The 20,368-nt window shown below is 39.1% G+C and overlaps 1 protein-coding gene across 4 annotated transcripts in view; it reads left to right on the top strand.

Annotated features, from left to right (window-relative positions):
• The window catches only part of LOC126259493 (zinc finger protein 250-like), a 171,906-nt gene that overhangs the window by 143,190 nt on the left and 8,348 nt on the right, over positions 1-20,368 (top strand). For all 4 annotated transcript variants that reach the window (XM_049956336.1, XM_049956337.1, XM_049956338.1 and 1 more), the window contains 2 exons: positions 6,738-7,104; positions 16,991-17,461. In XM_049956336.1, the coding sequence (XP_049812293.1) occupies positions 6,738-7,104; positions 16,991-17,461 (838 nt within the window). The remainder of the gene's footprint in view (positions 1-6,737; positions 7,105-16,990; positions 17,462-20,368) is intronic.

Genomic DNA, 20,368 nt, shown 5'->3' with positions numbered 1-20,368 from the left:
AATCTTAGATCTCATTGCAGGAGCTGCCAGTGATTTTAGGGCTGCCTGGCTACCTGAATAGATGTAGATGCTACGGTCCTTGTAGCACCTACACATATTCTCCTCCACACATGCCCTGATTGCAGTAATTTCAGCTTGGAGTAACGAGGCCAGTTTTCCTAGAGAGATGATGCTCTCCAGTCTTGGCTGAACCCCGTACACCCCTGCCCCAATGCCTTGGTCTAATTTCAACTCATTGGTGAACCAAACAGTGTCCCACATATGGTGTTGAACTGTTTTTTCCCACTGCTCCCTACTTCCAATTATTATATTGTAAGGCTTGTTGAAGCAGTTGGGAGTTGTTATATAGTCGGCTGGAATTTCCCCAGCCATTCCCATACTTACCTCACTCATCATCTTAGTGTGTGATTCTGCATATCCCGATGAGATCCAGTTTTTACCAGTTTTAAGTCTGTATGCCCCAGCTGCTGCCTACATCTTGACCCAAAGGTATAGTGGAGGCATGTCCAGCATGGCTTCATCCCAGCGGTTGGTGTGCTGCCATCTCAGCCTGTTATGGCTAAGCAGGCCAGTCTCTGCACCTTCGCAAGCTCCTTAGCTGCAACCCGCTGTTCTACCTTCTTCCACAACACTATGGCCCAGTAGGAAATCCTAGGTCTAACCACTGTGGTGAATATCAAGTGCATACCTGTGGCTGGGGGTTAGGCCCCAGTTTTTACCACAATCCCTTCTGGTACTCACTAGAGTACTTTTCACCTTGGAGCAGATGCTCTTAATGTGAGGGTTCTATGTTAGTTTCTCATCTAAGGTTACCCCTAGATATTTCACTATCCCCTTCACAGATAGTGTTTCATCGAAGAGCTTTAGATTCCAACTTGAGTGTTGGATAAGCCTCTTCGTGAATGGCACCACAACAGTCTTCTTAGGATTAACCCTTAGATCCTGTTTAATGCACCAGTTTTGCACAATGTCCAATCCTCCTTGCGCCATATTTCTAACTGTGTCAGTTAATTTGCCAAATATTACTATGATAAGGTCATCTGCGTATCTTTGGCAAAAGCATTGTCTGGAATTTAGTTCCTCAATGAGTTCGTTAACCACTAGATTCCACAGTAAAGGGGACAGAACTCCTCCTTGTGGGCAACCTGTAGTGGTGTTAATTACCATCTTTTCATTTATCATGTAGCCTATACCTTTCTTCCACTAAGCATGGCCCTGGCCCACCTGCATATAGTGGTCCATAGGTCATGTATCTCTGCTGCCCTTACCCTGAAATCGAAGGTCATGTTACTGAAGACCCCTTCGATATCCAGGAAGATGCAGAGGCCTATTTCTTGGAAGTGAAGTGCTTTCTCCACCCTCCCAACAAGGAGAAGAGGTACTGACAGAAAAAAAAATTGAGAGTGCAGCTTGGATAGTTCAGTTGGTAAAACAGTTGGCCATGAAATGCATACTTCTCTATTTCAAATCCTGGTCTTGCACAAAGTTGTAATCTGCCAGGAAGTTTTGAAATCAGCACACACTACCCTACAAAGTAAAAATTCATTTTGTGAACAGTCCCTTAGGACAGCAGTCAGCAACTGGTGGACTGTGACCCAGGTCCAGATCAGAGAAGGTCAAAAACTGGCCTGCCAAAATATTTTGAAAGTATAAATTACTGTACTCAATTATTGTAAAATTTTTTTCTGTAGATAATGGTTCGTTTGAGTGTCACTCTTATAATTTTTTTATCATAGTGTACAATTAACTGCTGAATAATTAGAATTATTAATGTTTAGTTATAGGTTGATTAAATACGTAGCTGCTATGCTATGCAGCGCAGGAAGGTCCACGGAAGAGTGGGGGTGGAAGGGGGCATGCTTGCCGGCTAGCACAGTATGTTACGTCGATCCACATAAAAGCTCTGTGCACATGAATGCAACACATGTATTTATTTAATGGACGAGGAAATTTTATAAATCGATTTCAGACTCTGGCAACCACTGAAAACTTTATCAAATTGGAGATGGCATATTCATTTACACACCATTTTTGTGCTTGTAACTTGAACAATAGCTTAATGCTACTTTATGAAACTTTGGGCAAGTTCACTCAGTTGCAGAGATCTTTGACAATGAAGCACCTCCTTTGCTATGCAGTTCTTTTGGGGTGCAGCTGGGTACGCTGTGACACTGAAGTAACTCCTTTGCGGTGCAACAGTGCTTGCTGTGTGACGGGCGCTGGTATTTTTATAAAGAATGCAACTAAATATAGTACACAAATATTATCGCTACTTAGTCAATAGTTGTTGCAATCTCGTACAAAGCGTTTTGTTGTAATTGAGGCTTATAACATTTCTTTTGCATCGATGTGAACCTAAAAAAGTGTAAAGTTGATAGTGAAAATAGGAAGTTTTTGACTGGGGGGACTGAACAATATTGTTTTATGCTGCCTGATAGGCCTGGAGCTATTGCAGTATGCCTCATATGCAACAGAATTGTCAATACAAAAGTCCCAATTTAAAGCAATGCTATGAAAGAACTCATCAGAAGTTCCTTAAAAAATTTTCTTTGGGTTGTGAAGCTCATCAAAGAAACCACCAGACATATCTAGCCTCTTACAGAAAAAGCACAGCCTTTCTAATTCGCTCTATGAGCAAGCAAGAAAATCTGTAGAGGCGGCAATGCATGAGTGTTGGATGCTTAACAAACACCAGAAGCTGTCCTCAGACTCTGAGTTAGTAATATATATATATATATATATATATATATATATATATATATATATATATATATATATATATATATATATACTAAGATGATGTGACTTACCAAACGAAAGCGCTGGAAAATATATATATATATATATATATATATATATATATATATATTACTAACTCAGAGTCTGAGGACAGCTTCTGGTGTTTGTTAAGCATCCAACACTCATGCATTGCCACCTCTACAGATTTTTCTTGCTTGCTCATAGAGCGAATTAGAAAGGCTGTGCTTTTTCTGTAAGAGGCTAGATATGTCTGGTCTTTAAATATGTCTGCTTGTGTCTGTATATGTGTGGATGGATATGTGTGTGTGTGCGCGCGAGTGTATACCCGTCCTTTTTTCCTTTTTTCCCCCTAAGGTAAGTCTTTCCGCTCCCGGGATTGGAATGACTCCTTACCCTCTCCCTTAAAACCCACATCCTTTCGTCTTTCCCTCTCCTTCCCTCTTTCCTGAGGAGACAACAGTTTGTTGCGAAAGCTTGAATTTTGTGTGTATGTTTGTGTTTGTTTGTGTGTCTATCGACATTCCAGCGCTTTCGTTTGGTAAGTCACATCATCTTTGTTTTTAGATATATTTTTCCCACGTGGAATGTTTCCCTCTATTAATATATATATATAATGTTGGAAGTAGCAGTGGCACTTATTGAAGAGAAAAAGAGGTTGTTGATGCAATTCAGGGTATTCCAATTGTTGACAAGAAGTAATACAGGAAGAACTGAAACTTTGGCTTCTGAAAATAAAAGTAGTTTACTCGAACTTCTGCAGAAGGTGTTTTGTTATACCATAACACTAGATGAATCATGCAACATTGTTGATGAAGAACAAATATGCATTTTCATGTGGTTTTTGGATGTTGAATGTAAAGAATCTAGGTAAGAATTGCTAACAGTATTGCCATTGAAAGGCAAGACTCACGGAGAAGATTTCTCCAAGATTTTAGATTACTTGTGACAAAATCAAACTGTTAGTTATGATAAAATGGTGTCTCTTTCAACTGATGGGGTCCCAGTGATGATCTGCAAAGAAAAAGGGCTAGGAAATGGAATCTAAGATGATAATGCTGTGTGACTATATTATCAGTGCATAGTTCACCAGGCTTAGTGTAACTCTGAAAGAAGTAACAGACAGGTTGATCAAGGTGATTAATTTTTAGAGGTCTCATTCTACTCTGCAGAAAAGACAGTTCAAAGAGTTTCTTTCTGAGTGTGATTTGACGCATTCTGACTTACTGTGGTACAATAATGTTTGCTGGCTACGTGACGTTACTGAACATTTTTGGCAAATAAAAGAAGTAGTAACATCATTCTTAAAGAATTTGGATTGACAAGAAGCGAGAACCATTTGGAGCTTCTAGCAAATGAACACAGTAAGCTAGCTGTGACTTTCTTGAAATACATTCTGAAATGTTTAAATGCACTCAATACCGAACTACAAGGAAAAGAGGAAATTAATATGTCATCTGATACAAAGTCTGTCTTCTTTCAGTCGCAAGCTGTATATCTTTGAAAAAGACACTGCAAGTCAAGATTTTTTCACTTTCCAACAATTTTAATACAAAAATAATGCTGAATGAGAGATTTCAGTATTCACAAATTTTATGTCAGATCTTAAGAAGGAACTTAACTGCAAGATTCTAAGACTTTTCAGAGATGGAAAAGCTGTCGCCATTCTTAAAATCACCTTTTGAAGTTTGTCCAGCGGCAGTATGGACAGATGTGGCTGCGAAGTTGTTCTGCCTTCCAAAGCCTTTGTTCTAAATGGAGATAATAGACTTGCAGGAAGACATTTCCTGGCAAATGTATAAAAATGCATTCACTGAAGAATTTTAAGGTAAACATGTCCCCAGAAAAATATGAAAATTGCAGAACAATTATCGCTCAAGATTAACGGCTGCCCACCTGGAAGATGCTACTCGCATAAGCTGCTCCCCACGTGAACCTAGCTTTAAGAAATTGGTCAAGACCACACATGTAATTTCTGCCATTGATTTTTTAATACAATTATGCCTATCTATTGTACCTCATATGAGTGAAAATTAAAATAAAACACAATACTGAATATATATTTTTTCCTGAATTTTTCAAGACAAATATTCCTATCTACTTATTGTATTTCATATTTTTTGTGAATGGAAATAAAAGTAAAACATAATGAAGAATGTAAATTTTTCTGGATTTTTTAATACACATATGTGTATCTATAGTATTTCCAATTAGTTTGAGAGTGAAAATTAAAATAAAAAGTTAGGAGTATGAGAGTTTTCTTATGAACCTCAATAAAATTTTTCAAAAGTATCCGGATCCCATCTAAAATTACTTGCTGACCCATGCCCTAGGATGTGGCTAAGCCATTTCTCCACAGTATCCATTCTTCCACGAATGCTAGTCTCACAAGTTCTGAAGGAAAACTTCTTTGAAGTTTGGAAGATAGGTGAAGAGCTTTTGGGTGGAAGTAAAGTTTTGAGTGTGGACCGTGAATTGTGTTGGGATATCTCAATCAGTAAAGCACTTGCCCACGAAGGGAAAGGCCCTATGCTCTTTCCCTGTTCAACACATTGCTTTAATCTATCAGGAAGTTTGAAATTAAGTGCACACTCTACTACAGTATGAAAATGTAGTCATTGAACTCCTTGTTTACTACTGCTACTACTACTACTACTACTACTACTCTCCTTATAGTCGTTTTCATTATTTTTCATCCTGACAGTTCATTGATGTATATTTTATTATTATATGATACACTTTTTCGTATGGCATTGTGTCATTGACATAACATCCAACAACCTACCATTGGCATTCATGTGATTCAAGTGCTAGGTATAGTAAAGTAGAGCTCTGACATTAAATTAAAGGGTCCCCACAAAGGGGGTTGGGATGTAGAAATGACACCTACTTCTTTCAGTCAAAAACATGTGATAACTTCTCTGGTAAATAAATAAAGTTTGGTTATTTCCAACATTACACTTACATAATGTGAGTCCTCATTTGCTAGGAAAACAGCACTGATACTTCAGAATCAAAACTGCTGACATGAAAGATAAAATAGATGATGAAAGGCAACACATTCAATAAACAAGCAGAAAAGTAACTCATGGTCTCCTGTGCCCCCCACCCCCCTCTTCTCTCTCTCTCTCTCTCTCTCTCTCTCTCTATGACACACACACACACACACACACACGACAAAAGAGATCTGCCCTGTAGAACTGAATGCTTCCTCTTGACTTTCTGTGCTGTGACAATAAGTTTTATTTGTACAATACTTTCAGTTTTTTTTTGTTTGTAGCCAGTATTTGCTCCAAAATTTTACCTTGTAGTTACAAAGATTGTAATTAATATCAAAAATTTTAGTTATAATATCAACATTTCTTGCAACTCTCCAGGTCCCAAATTGTATATTTAATAATTGTTACCTTACCAATAACATTTTTGTTATTTCGACTTTTAGTAATTTTTATTTAATTTTTTATTTTTTTTTTTATTTTTACACTTGGTGTATTATTTCCAAGTATGTGGTTAAAATTGATTTTCATCTGCCTTGAGTGTCATTTGTTTCTCACTAATTGGAAATTTTAACAATATAAGGAAAATATAGGATTTCCACTGACTGTATAGATGACGAGTTGAGTTACAGACAGGCACACTGAATAGACACTTACATATTAGCTTTCAGTCAAAGCCTTCTTCAAAAAAGAAAACACACAGACATTCATTCACACAAGCAAACACGCCTCACACATATATACTTGCTTGTGTGAATGATTGTGTATGTTTCCTTTTCTTTAGAAGGCTTTGACTGAAAGCTAATGTATAAGTGTCTTTTCATTGTGTCTGTCTGTAACTCATTGTATCATCTTTATGGTGAGTAGCTATCTATCATTTCCTTGTACTGTTGATATTCCAACCTGGCGTTTCCACTGTTTGATTTTAATTGGAAATTTTGCATGTTGTTGCATAATGCATTTTCATGACATCATGTGTTACAGGTTTCGTTTAGCAGAACAAGAGAGATCTCAGTCCGAACAATTCCCCTTTGAATGTTCTACTTGTGGAAAAACATTCCAGAAGATAGGAGAGATGGCACAACATTCTGCCATTCATGAAAATGTACGTCAACATAAATGTCAGTTGTGCGGCAAAAGGTTCAATCGGCGAGGGAATATGCTTGTGCATCTGAGAAGACACCAGACAGCCAATAACTTCACATGTAAAATATGCATGGAGACATTTGATACTTTTGGTGAGATGCTGTCTCACCGTAAAACGCATAGCAAAGAAGAGATAGAGCGTGCTGCTATCCTGAGAACAACCACAGGACAAGCAAGTGAAATAAAGTGTGAAATATGTGGCAAGGTAAGAATATGCATTGTTATGTGGATACATTTTGTTTGTCTCAGTAGGGCAGGCTCAGATAGAAAATTCTAAGGTAAACTTTACGGGCAACAGATATATTTATAAACGGCTTATCATTCATACGATATACAAAAATTCATTCATACGATATACAAAAATTACATAGAAAAGATATATGTCTGCATCTGTGTGTACTAGTTTCCTGCCTGCCTGAAAACATTACTCACAAATTAACTGTTGCATTGCATATGTTATTAGATCACTTCCCTTGCTCATATTTATTGAGAATCTCTTCTGCAGTGAAGTGTCCTGCATGACCAGAAAAGAATACAGGTCATTTCTGTTTGCAAAATTATTAGAAGCACAGGAGCACATAATATGAGGCTTGTTGAACAAATAATGCCCCATTTTTTTTTATATGTATATGTAGCCAAGAACACATAAAAAAAACTGTTAATTGATTGTGATGCCAGTGGGCACAATATGGTGTGGGGAAAGCAGCAAAACCAATGGCAGAGGTGAGCACCTTCTTGATTGTTTGCTCAAGAGTAACCTGTAGATCCTGAATAAGAGCAGGGAACCTACCTTCGGTAACACAAGGAGGAGACAAGTTATGTCAGTAACTTTTGGATCCATCTTAATAAGGAGTTATGTCAACTAATGGCATGTGGCAGTGGAGCCTTCCTTATCTGATGACAATAATCAAGTTTGAGGTTGAAATGTTTGTTAAACAGACCATGGCCAATAGGAACCCTTGGAAAACAGACTGGGACTCATATAGAAAAGACCTAAACTCACACCTAACCGAAGGCAGAACTTCAATAAGGAATCCAGTAGATCTTGAGGAAATGGCAGACAAAGTGACAACAAACTGAAATTACAAAGGAGGCATGCAAGAAAACTGTTTAACACTGGAAGAAGGGAAGGGCAATGGGGAAAACATTGGGAGGCCGTTGCCAAACACAACCTTGATATTAAGCAAGTGAAACTATCAGCCTGGAAGAGATTCTGTGAGGATGTGGAAAGCAAGAGCGTACCCAAGGTCTGAACTGGGGGGTGGGGGTGGGGGGGCAGGTCATACTAGTCTCAGGAAACAAGGACTCAAGACAACATACAGAACTTCTTATTAAATAACCCAGTGAAAAACTGCTTTAAATAAACATTTTAAATACAAGAATGCACTTGTACAATCCGAGAAAACATGCAGCATTTCTTATTAAATAAAACAGTAAACTAGTGAAAAACTGTGAATATCTTCCGGGGGGGGGGGGGGGGGGGCGGCAGCTGCCCCCCCCCCCCCCCCCCCCCCCCCCCCCGCCCCTCGCTGGGTACGCCCATGGTGGAAGGCACAGCTACATGTGCCAGATCTCATAAAACCCTCAGTCGAATATCAGCCAATCCAGGAGGATGGTGAATATACAAGAGCAGTGTGAAATGTTGGATGTGCTCCTCAAGACTCTTCTGGCAGTGCATTCTGGCAGATGACATATACCAAGATTCAGACCCTGGGAGGAACTAATTTAATGTTACAGCCATTAAAAGTCGGCAGGCTTGATGGAATCTGTCTGGCTCTTCTGCAACAAGGAGGAGAGGGTTTAATTAGATTCCTATGTACCCTGTTTAGGGTCAGCCTAGCAGCAGGAATCAGTCCCAATGCTCAGAGGACAGTGAATGTTGTTTTCATTCTGAAGCAGGGAGACTTGATCACACTAAGGCTAAGGATATTAGACAAACAGTCTGTCCTCCTTTCTCCTGAAGACACTAGAAAAACTGGTTAATGTGCATGTTAGGGAAGGGAAGTTAACTGAGGTTCCTCTGCAGGTAAAGCAACAGGCATATCAACCAAGCAAATCATGTGAAACGGGACTTTTTTAGCAATATGACCTTTGAATCCATTATTAGAGCTGCAGAAGAGTATGACATTGAGATCTTAAATGCCCTATGCAGGTGGGTTAAGACCATGCTGAGCAAACGAAAGGTAGAAGCCACTATATAGAATGAAGAAATGGTGATCAACACCACCAGAGGCTGTCCACAAGGGGGGATTATGTCCCCACTACTCTGGAACCATTACACCTTTGATTACAATGGAGGCAGCAGCAGTGGTGTACAGGTAGAAAACTGGAAATCTTTAGAAAATCAAGACTCTCACTCCAATGTTGTGAAAGTACTAAGTGGGAATGATTGAGAACATGCTGGCTGACTACATGACAGCTTCCAGCTCCTTCAAGGTAATAGTTGGAAGCAGGGTGTATTGAAAGAACTAACCTCGATGTTGCCCATAAGACGTAGTCTGGTTTACAGGTGTATAGAAAACAAACGATAATCCTGGGGTCAAGATATACAGGGTGTTTGTAAATTAATATCAAGGTTTTAATGCTTTATAATATTTATTATATTAAACTTACAGTTATAAATGGTATGACAAATTAAAGAGCAACTCAAACAGTTTTACCAGGAACCTTATAAATGTTCAATGTGAGCACCATTTGTCACACAGCACACATCAAGTCTATAGCTGAATTCTTCCCAAACATTGATAAGTGTGTCTTCAGTGATTGATTGTAGCAACAGCTGCTTCAATCCAGTTTCTTAATTCAGGGAGGTCTGTTGGCAGCGGAGGCATGTACACATGATCCCTGATGAAGCCCCAAAGGAAAAAATTGTATGATGTTAGGTCGGATGAAAGTGGAGGCCATGCAAAGCAAGCCCTGTCATTGGGCCCCTTGCGGCACTTGGGTACAGTGAAGTTCAACCAATCACATACTTCGCTATGCCAGTGAGGTGGCGCACCATCTTTCTGGAAAATGTTCTCTGGCTTCTTCCAACTGAGGGAAGAGCCATTGCTCTAGTGTATCAAGGTAAGACGTGCCAGTTATGGTAGATTCACAAAAAAAGAAAGACCCATAAACTTTCCGCCAGGATAAGGCACAAAAAACTCTTGATGTGTGCCCTGTGACAAATGGTGCTCACATTGAACTTTTATAAGGTTCTTGGTAAAACAGTTTGAGTTGCTCTTTCATTTGACCATTTATAACTGTAAGTTTAATGTAATAAATATTATAAAGTGTTAAAACTCCTATATTCATTTATAAACACCCTGTATGTAGTGCAGCCAAGACTAGAGAAAGAAATCTCTCTAGCGAAGCTGGATGCTTTTCAGGTGGAAATACCTCATGTCAGAATGTGCGAGGAGGAGAATTTGCGTAGGTGCAATGAGGATCATGGCATCTAAATTCATTCATTCATTCAGCCAAGTAGCTCTGTAATTTCTGTCAGCCTTTGCAATGAGATCAGACATATTCCAGAATGTCATGAAACCCTTATGAGCATAGGGGAAAGCAACATGACAAAACCTGCTGTGGGTCCATGGTCCCTCAGGAATCAGTAGCAGTGAACAAGCTGATAGGCTGGCCAGGACAGGTGTGGCGACTCAATGTGTTGGTCCAGGACCTGACCTAACCATCATCAAAGTGATGGCAAGAACAAAACTACGTAGCTGGATTAGGAGGCAGCAGTCAAAACATTGGGCTGCCTTCAGCAGGTGCCATATTAAACTCATGGTGGGACCGATGACTGGCCTTGAGAACTTTAAAAAAACATCTGCACATGATGAGTACAGAGAAAGAATTTCCAAGTGCAGACAATGTGTGGAGCAGGATGAAACCACACCACATTTAATGTTCCAAAGGCCAGAAGACACAGAATATTCGAGTCAATAATTCCAGAAGAAAATGTGTCTAATACAGAACTAGTAAAAGGCCTCCTATTGCTCTTTAAAGGTACCATCTGGCTTTATTAGAATTACAATGAGAGAAGCCACACAATAGACTCAGTTTCGGTGTCGGCATCAGTGGACAAAGACCACTGTTTGGTATTCCTGCGTAAATGTTTCAAATAATTCCAACATAGGGAAGAGCTGTACTGAACCATGAAAATGTCATTATGCAAGATGCTTTTTACAAGCAACATTCTGTAATTGAATTCTTGTTTGCAGAAAAAGAAATTGTGGCAAACATTCATCAACTTTTGTGCAGAGTATGGTTATAATGTGGTTAAGAGGAATATTATTGGGTGATGGCTAAAGAGAGTTAAAAGTGTCGGAGTGCAGAAACTGGGTTCTATGATCAACCACATTCGGGACGTTCTGTCGTTGTTACTGGTTCCGACGTGGGGAATTGCTCAGACGCCATTATTCATACAGATTGGAACATCACAACTCAACAGTTGGCTCTACAGCTATCGATGAGCTTTAGAAGTCTTCTGCAATGATTGAGACTCTCAGATATTCAATATTGTGTGCAAGGTGGGTTCATCAAATGCTCATAATAGACCACAAGATTCAAAGAAAAGCCATTTCACATGAACTGTTGGTGCAGTTTGAGTCCAGTGGAGAGTCCTTTCTGTCCTGGATTATTGTTGGTAATGAAACCTGTTTGCATTACTTTAAACTGGAAACAAAATCCCCATAATCAGCAAAACTGAAGACATTCAAAGCAATTCTTTCTGCTGGGAAAGTCATGATTACAGTCTTTGGGGGAGCAATGGTGTCATTCCTGTGGGTGTGTTGCCAAAAGGTGAAACACAGCTTGCTTTATTCATTCACAATACCTTGCAAACAGTAAATGCAGATGGATAGGTAGATTTTGTCTTCCATCTTTCCAAAAGATGTTGACATTGTATTAAATCATCGCACATCAGCTAACAAAGATTCACATGGAGTATCTTCATAGATATGGCTTTAGCGTGATGAATGAGTAATAGACTCAAATATGTTATAGTGGGCAGCAATCATCTTTTATAGTATTGAAACAGCAGCACTGTCCTAAGGAAATGTAGGAAGACACATGGAAATTGTTTCCACTTGATGTAATGAATGACAGCTCACTGTTAAATGTGGACAAATACAAGATAATGCCAATAACTAATAGGAGGAGTTGTAGTATCTTTTTACAAGACTAGTGCAGAACATCTTGAGCATATCACATTGTATAAGCATTTAGGGGTTAATACCAAGATGTATTATAAAATTGGATGATCACCTAAAATCAGTATGTGTGAGTGAATGGACTTTGTGGAAGGGTTCTGGAAAAGTGCAGTGCAGTTGTCAAGAAAATTGCATACAAGACACTAGTATGACCAATCCTAGACTATCATTCCAGCATTTGGAGTCTTTGTCAAGTAGGAATCACAACACACATTGAACAGATTCAAATACACTCTACTAGGCTCACAACATTTTGATGTAACCCATCGAGAAGTGTAAGAGAAATGCCCGACGAACTTACATGAGACTCTTTGAGTGAAAGGTAATGCAGTTCATGTAATACTCTGTTGGGTAAACACAGGAAAATTGTATTTTAAGAAGACTGTGTGACTTTTCTGTTGCCACCATCTGATATCTTGCATACGAATTTCAAAAATGAGATGAGCTCATAAAGACAGATGTCATCATTTTCCTTGCTCCATTCATGAATGGGGTAGAACAAAAAATTGCTAATAATGATATAAAGTACATTCTACCATGTATTCTACTGCAGCTTGTGGAGTATAAATGTAGATGTTAGTGCATAAGCATGGCATAATGTCTAGAACCCTCTTGTTATTAACTTAATGTTGTCAGTTGAATTAGTTATACTGCAGTCAGTCAGTTAGGAAAATATTCAGTGTGTGGTCAGAAAAGTTCGAGGACAGGTTTTTTTATTTCTGAGTTTACTGTACTAAAAAGGAACAAATGCTTTTATTTTACCTGATTTGTATGTGTCCTTGAAATGACCTTGACCGTGTTTCCACGCAAACTCATTAGGTGATGGAGCTGTGCATAGCAACACTCTGTTTGAGTTCTTGGCACATTAATTACAGTGACACAATATATGCTGATTATGAGGAAAAAATAAACATTAAGTTCTGCCTTAAGCTCGGGAAAACCCCTAGTGAAATGTGAACAACGATCAAGCAAGCATGTGGAGGTGAGCCGCTTTCAAGAAGTCGTGTTTTCCAGTGGCACAAAAGGTTTTGTGAAGGCAAAGATTCACTGAAAGACGACCCTAGAGCTGGTCACACATCTACAGCACATACCAATGGAAATGTAGAGTGTAAGACAATTGTTACAAGAAGACTGTCATGTAACTGCGCATGTGATATCAGAACAACTTAATTTGAATCATGATATATGGCATAAGAGTTTACACAAAGATTTAGGGAAATTGAAATTTAATGCAAAATTCGTCTCTCATGCGCTAGCAGATGAACAGAAAGAGGAAAGTCGAAGAATTTCTGCTGAACTATTGGATAGAGCCAAGCATTTCTTTATTGCTGGTGATTAATGTTGATGCTACCATTACGATCCTCACATGAAGTGTCAAAGTGCTGACTGGTGGAGTCCTGCATTATTAGCCTCAAAAAAGGTCAAACAACAACCTTAAAGAGCAAAGACAGTGCTGATAGCATTTGTTGTCAGTAAAGGATTAGTTCACCATGAGTATGAGTATGTTCCTGCAAGTCAAACAATGAGCCGAACTCTTTACATCAAAGTCTTGAAATGTTTGCGACTAGCAATTTGATGTCGCTGCCCAGATTTGCGGCGTTCTCACAACTTTAACCCATGACAGTGCAAGACCCCATACTGCTTTAACTGTTACCAAGTATCTGGCCAGACATTCTGTTATTGCATTCCCACACCTGCCATATTTTCCTGACCTCTCGCCTTGCGATTCTTTTCTTGTTTCCATGAGCGAATAGGCGACTGAAAGGAAAGCTTCACCAAGATATCGCAAACATCCAATGGGCTGTGGCAAATGAGCTTAAAGGCATCACAGTTGAAAATTTCCCCGTTTGCTTCCAAGACCATCTGAAACATTGGCAACAGTTTATAGATAGCTAAGGCAACTACTTCAATAGGAACTAGGATCATTACTTGGTAAGCAAAATTATTTATTTATTATTTTTTTTTTTTTAAGAAACTTGTCCCATAACTTTTCCGACAAAGGTGTGTGTGTGTGTGTGTGTGTGTGTGTGTGTGTGTGTGTGTGTGTGTGTGTGTGTGTGTGTGTGTGTAGGGGGGGGGGTTGGTGCACGTGCACGTGCATGTGTGTGGGTGCGCGTGTGCGTGTAATTTTCCAAATTACTGAGCATTCCTGAAGCTATTTAAATACAAGTATGCCATGCTTCTGTTAACTGAGCAGTTGTAGCCATACCTTTCAAACGACGTTTGTTGTTTTTCAATGCGAGAAAAATATTTTGTTCCTTTACTTGTTATCAGTTATTGTAACCTTGTTACTTTTAGAATTTTTGGAGAAAAGTGCAGTTACTTAAGCTGGTAACATCACAGCGTGTTGGTGAGAAGTTCTCAGGTTTCCAGCTGGGTGGCAGTTGTGGCATTGGCAACACTGCAATATTTCATGAAGTGTCGTACTTACCATCTTCTGGCAAAGTCTCGAGATATGCAGATACTGTAATGTTTATACTAGTGTATAGCCCCTCCTCCACCTGGCAATGGCTGGCTGTGTGCTGTCCAGCAGGGAGGGGCTTGAGTGAGGCTGCAGTGGAGGTACTAGCATGTGCTCTCCGTTTGCGTCTCTTGTGTGGGCATTCCAGCTGCTAATTTCGATTTGGACAGTGCTGGTTGTACTCTCTTTGCACCTTAACACCATCCATCAAAATTTTGCTTTCACTACGAAAACATAGGAGATGGCTGTCTCACTTTCCTGGACATACTAACAAGAAAGAGGCAGATGGCACACTATGCCATTCAGTATACAGGAAGACCAACATCCAGACTTGTACCTGGTCCAATGAGCTGCCACCATCCAAAGTCAGAGAGTACTGTCAGCCCTGGTACATAGGGCATAAGTCATCTGTGATAAACAAGCCTCCCAAATGAACAGTAGCAACACAGAAGGAAGTATTCTGCAAAAATGAGTACAGTGAAGTTAGTTTAGTAGGGCATTCAATAGGAGATAACATGCTGGAAACCTGGAAGTGGAACAAGAAGATAAGAGACTCACTTTCCTTCTGTACCTGGAATTGATTTCAGCTAAAATTGCAAGTTTACTCAGAAAATCCAATGTAAAAACCATCTTCCAACCACCACCAAAGACGAAAGAGGTTCTTGCGAATGTGGCCAACAGTACCTTGGGCAAACGCAGCCCTGTATTTGAAATTCTGCGAGGAGCACATAAGGAATGTGCGACTGGTAGGGAGAGAAAAATAAGCGATAGCAGAGCCTAACATCAAGGAATACCACACATTTCACTTTCAAAACACCAAGGTGCTTTGCCGAGCAACTGGGTATCGGGAGAGCTTCATAAAGGAAGCCATTGAAATGTCGGTTTATTTCATTTTTGTCAACAGAGACAGAGGATACTAACTAAGTCTGGAATTGTATCCTGCATTACTACCAATACGACGAGAGCACAACCAGTACTTTCCAACTGTCAAGATGTGTTCGGTCTGCCCACACAATCTTTAAAGGTACCAAATAACATACAGTGAAATTAACTATTGCTGACTACACATGGCAACAGCAGTATGTGGCACTCTTGGCAAAACTACATTAGCTGTTTTGCAGTAACTCCATTATATTAAATTCTCCAAAATCAAGGTTCAAGAATATTGTGTGGCATAGCTATAGTTTCCCTGAAACCAATTCTGAGAAAAATTAACTTTGGGGATATTATTTAAAAAAAATGTTCATTTAATGCTTGTTTATGAGGTTGGACTGCTTTCCAAAAGTGCATTTCAGCTTACTGTCATAAACAATATAACTTAAGTCATACTTAATTACAGTTCTTTTGAAAGGACTATCTTCAGGAAATTCATGCAAAACAAGTGTACCACTTGTAAATATTGCAAGATCTGGTAAGTCACTGACCAATAGTTAACTTTGCAAGACATTTAATGTACGGGTTGTGAACAGAGTGATTGTAAAACTGAATGGCAGTGCAGCTGTGTGTGTGAAGTGGGTCAAGCAGCAGATGTAAGTACCAATAACTTGTTGAAAGGTTGGCAGTTACTCTTCAGGGTTGGATTGTCAGCAGAAAATTCAATTTATTCTTTTCTGTGTTCGATGCTTGCAGGACCAGTTGAGAAGTAGAAAACAATAAATATTTTCTTTCATTCAACAAAAGTGTTTTATTATGTGGTATCTGTCGGATATTATGGAAGTGAAGAAAAGTTTTTTAGTGGTTTCTTTTGTAGACAGATAACAGGAAGAAGAAAGTTATTTTCCCTTGTCAGCAACTAGAATCAATTTCAATTAAACTGCAGTTGGTGTAAAAGCTAGTGTGTCGCATGATTCTGTTTTCCTTCGTATTTATCGAGTGATTTGTTACTAAGTTTAGCGTATAGGCTATTAAGCGACAGGAGCATCATACTTGTAGAAACAACATTGTATCATCATAAGGTGATCAAATAATCAATGAAAGACATTTTAAATTTTTAGGACTGTGCTTGATTTTTCTCTATTAAATTGTGTGGTATTGTATTTTGTGATATTGTGTTTTCACAAAGGATGTCGATAGTCCAAAAAATGGTTTTCAGAACCAGTAAATTAAAAATTCAAAAAGGAGATAAAAATAAAAGAAATACTGTCATCAGTTAAAAATAAATCAGAGAATTTTTTTGAATGATAACATAAACTGCTTTTAGAAAGTGTGATAGAATTTGTTTATTTTTAACAAAACCCAAAGTTTCAAGCCTTTTAATTATGTTGTCTGAACTCTGTCAGTCAATGCTTGGTGATAGGAGAAGACAGGCTCGCTACACAGTAAAAAAATGTAGTTCTGCTTGTATCTCTGTTGATGGGAAATGATGTAAAGGTTTTAATGTTCTCCGTAGGAAAAGGTTTAGAATTAATTGGTTTTTTATTACTAAATTTTTCTTGCAGGTGCTGTCAACAAAAATATCATTGCGTTACCACATGATGACACATTCAGGCGAAAAGCCCTATGAATGCGATTTCTGCCATAAGAAATTCACTATGAAGACAACTTTGGCTTATCACCGACGCACTCACACTGGTGAGAAACCATATCAGTGCCGTTTCTGTGACGATGCATTCCAGTCGAAGCAAGGACTTGTTATTCACGAGCGGCTGCACACTGGAGAGAAGCCATTTCCTTGTGAACATTGTCCAATGGCTTTCCGTTCCCGAGTTAATCTTAATCAGCACCTGGTTGTCCATTCAGAAGAAAGGCCCTTTACTTGCCCATATTGCAACAGAGGTTTTCGTCGCCGTGACACCCTTGATGTTCATGTGCGCACACACACAGGGGAACGACCTTATGGTTGTCAAGTGTGTGGCAGGCGTTTTAAGCAGAAGGGTGACTGCAATAAGCATCAGAAATCACATTTTAAGGTAAGAATCAGTGTACAATTTGACTACAGTATACTGAGCGAAGGTCAAAAATATATTGATATTTTTCTAACACATTCCGCAGAACATATCAAAAGATGATGATCTGCACCGAAGAAGGAATAGATGATTTAAAAATTTAGTCATCTGACTCATATTTTACATGTGTTTTTTAGACTCGTTGCTTACATTATCTATAAAATAATTGGTTGCTTGGGGCAGTGAAAAAGGCTTAAGATTAAAATGGGAGACTAGCAGTAAGATTAAGGTGGAAGAATAGTTGTATAAGCCTCTGCAACTGTAGCCTCTATCCAACAGTCCTGTCACTTCCTCCCAGTTCACCCTTCCATGTCATTGTCATCACGTGCAGCAAGAGCTTATTATGTTAAACCAAAATATTGGCGGTGTTAGTTTATTTCAGCATTGTAGAGAAAAAATTGTGTGTTCGGACATATGTCCCATTTTGCTTAGATTTTGGACAATGTTTTTCATTTTACAATATCAAAACATTACCATAAATTTTTTGTTGTTAAGTGGGCTACTGTTATTTGCACATGATTTTTTTCACTATGAAAAATAAGTAAACTCATTGTTTTCTATAAAAGTCTGCATTTTATGGTCATAAAGTCTGGCCCCAATGAGACGGTCAGGAGCAAGGAGAAATATAGGAATTCTGAAACTTATATTAAATGACTACCCAATTGTTAATTTATTGAAAGAATTATTATGCTCCAGTGACAACTGTGTGGTGAAACATTATGTGTCACAGGTAACAGGGATCGTAGAGTTGTGAAGGATATACAAACCTCTATAGGGGTAAAGATCATCATGTACCACTAAGATATTTCTTCAAGGTTTGAAGAGGAATGCATGTATAAATTCAGATACTGCTGTGTATTCAACTGAAATTATGAACTTGCTTCTCTTAAAGTTTATATCCCTCTCGACAACCGTTCCGTGGAGCACAGCATGCCTCCAAGGCAGGGATGTAGCTGCATGGAGTAACCTATGAACCAGTAGGTGCCGAAAAGTGTGACTGAACTCCCAGCATTGCCTCGGCTTGCAAAACCACTGTGTCCTTCCTCACTCTATTACGAGGACTATTCAGAAAGTAGGGAACGTTTTGGCATTTTAAAAAAAACTAAGTACAAGAAATACATTTTATTATATACATCTGAAAGAGCGACTGACATACTACTTTTCCACATAGTCACCAAACACATTGAGGTACTTATCATAGCGATGGACAAGCTTTGAAAGACCTTCGTCGTCAAATTCTGCCGCCTGAGACTTCAGCCAGTGAGTCACGCCCGCCTGGAGCTTTGCGTCGTCATCAAAGCGCTGTGTTGCAAGCCAGTTCTTCATCTTGGGAAACAAGTGGAAGTCGCATGGTGCAAGATTGGGGCTGTATGGCGGATGAGGGGAAAATTTCCCATTTAAATGAATTAAGGAGTTCTTTTGTGCGGTTTGCTGTGTGAGGTTGAGCAATGTCGTGCAAAAACAAAATTTTGGATGTCAGCTTTCCTTGGTGTTTGTTTTGAACTGCTCTTCTAAGGCTGTGCAAAGTTTGACAGTACCAGACAGAATTTATGGTTGCTCCGTGTTTGAGAAAATCAATAAGAAGCACACCTTGTCTATTCAAAAACACTGTCGCCATCAACTTCTTTGCTGACAAGGTTTGCAAACATTGTCTTGGTTTTTGGGGGGACCTTGTGTGCCCCCACTCCATGGACTGTATTTTTGTCTCGCAATTAACGTGTTTCACCCAAGTCTCGTCACCGGTTACGATTTGATCCAGTAATGAATCACCATGTTTGTGGTAGGCCTCCAGAAATGTCAACATTGCCCCCATTAGCTGTTCTTTGTGGTGCTCTGTAAGTATTTTTGGCGCCCATCGTGCACAAAATTTGTGGTAGCGTAGCTTTCAAGTGACAATTTCAAACAAAAAAGTCCGTGAAACTTGTGGAAAAGAAAGCGAAAGCTCCGTTAAGTGCGAAGCAATGGTTTTCACGAACCGTTTCATCAACTTTAGCGACAAGATTGTCAGTCACAATGCTCAGATTTGCACTCATCTCTTCATCATGAACATTGGTTCCGCCATTTTTAAACCGAATGCACCATTTCTGGACGGAACATAACACTCATTATGTTGTTTCCGTACATTTTGCACAGTTCACGAGTTTTTAGGTTTTTGCCAAAAAAACCTTACCACAGACTGCACCTCACAACTGGCAGGATTTTAGATTGCAGCGCACATTTCAAATTCGAATATTTAAAAAACCAGACGTGCAGAGATGTTCCTGATGTCATGTATGGATACAGACTGAGCTCCCAAACATGCACATACCAAAAGGCTCTGGATCGGCGTGCGCCTAGCAGCATCAGATGGAAACGTTCCCTACTTTCTGAATAGCCCTGCACAGAAAATATGAAATCTCCACACAATATGTGTGACCAAACTCCTTAAACCAACTAATGAAAATTAATTGAATGTTTGGTAATCATCATTTGTCAATACTAAAAACATGTGCAACACATCGCTTTGCCGAAGTGGTATGTTACACACCACTATATACTGATAGGGTGGATTGAAGTCACCAAGAGACAAGATGATGTACACATGTTTGGTTTCAACTGTATTAGGCTTGCTTGTGTATGCTGGGCTCTGAGTCAACTTTTATTCCTTATCATCTCATGGAAACAAAATAAAAAATTATTATTTCTACAGAAAAAGAATCTCCATAGCATCGTATGAGTGAGAAATTGTGCTTAAACAAGAAAGACGTATATGGTCAACCACTGCCTTGTCTGGATCTTAGTATTAAAATAACTCCTTAGTTGCCTTTAGTCTGGATTTGAGAGATGTCATTACACTATTGATAATCTGACTATGCTGGTGGCATCTTTATA

Source organism: Schistocerca nitens, chromosome 5 (assembly GCF_023898315.1).
Source record: "Schistocerca nitens isolate TAMUIC-IGC-003100 chromosome 5, iqSchNite1.1, whole genome shotgun sequence".
NCBI lineage: Eukaryota > Metazoa > Arthropoda > Insecta > Orthoptera > Acrididae > Schistocerca > Schistocerca nitens.
This window is presented reverse-complemented; position numbering and strand designations above follow the sequence as displayed.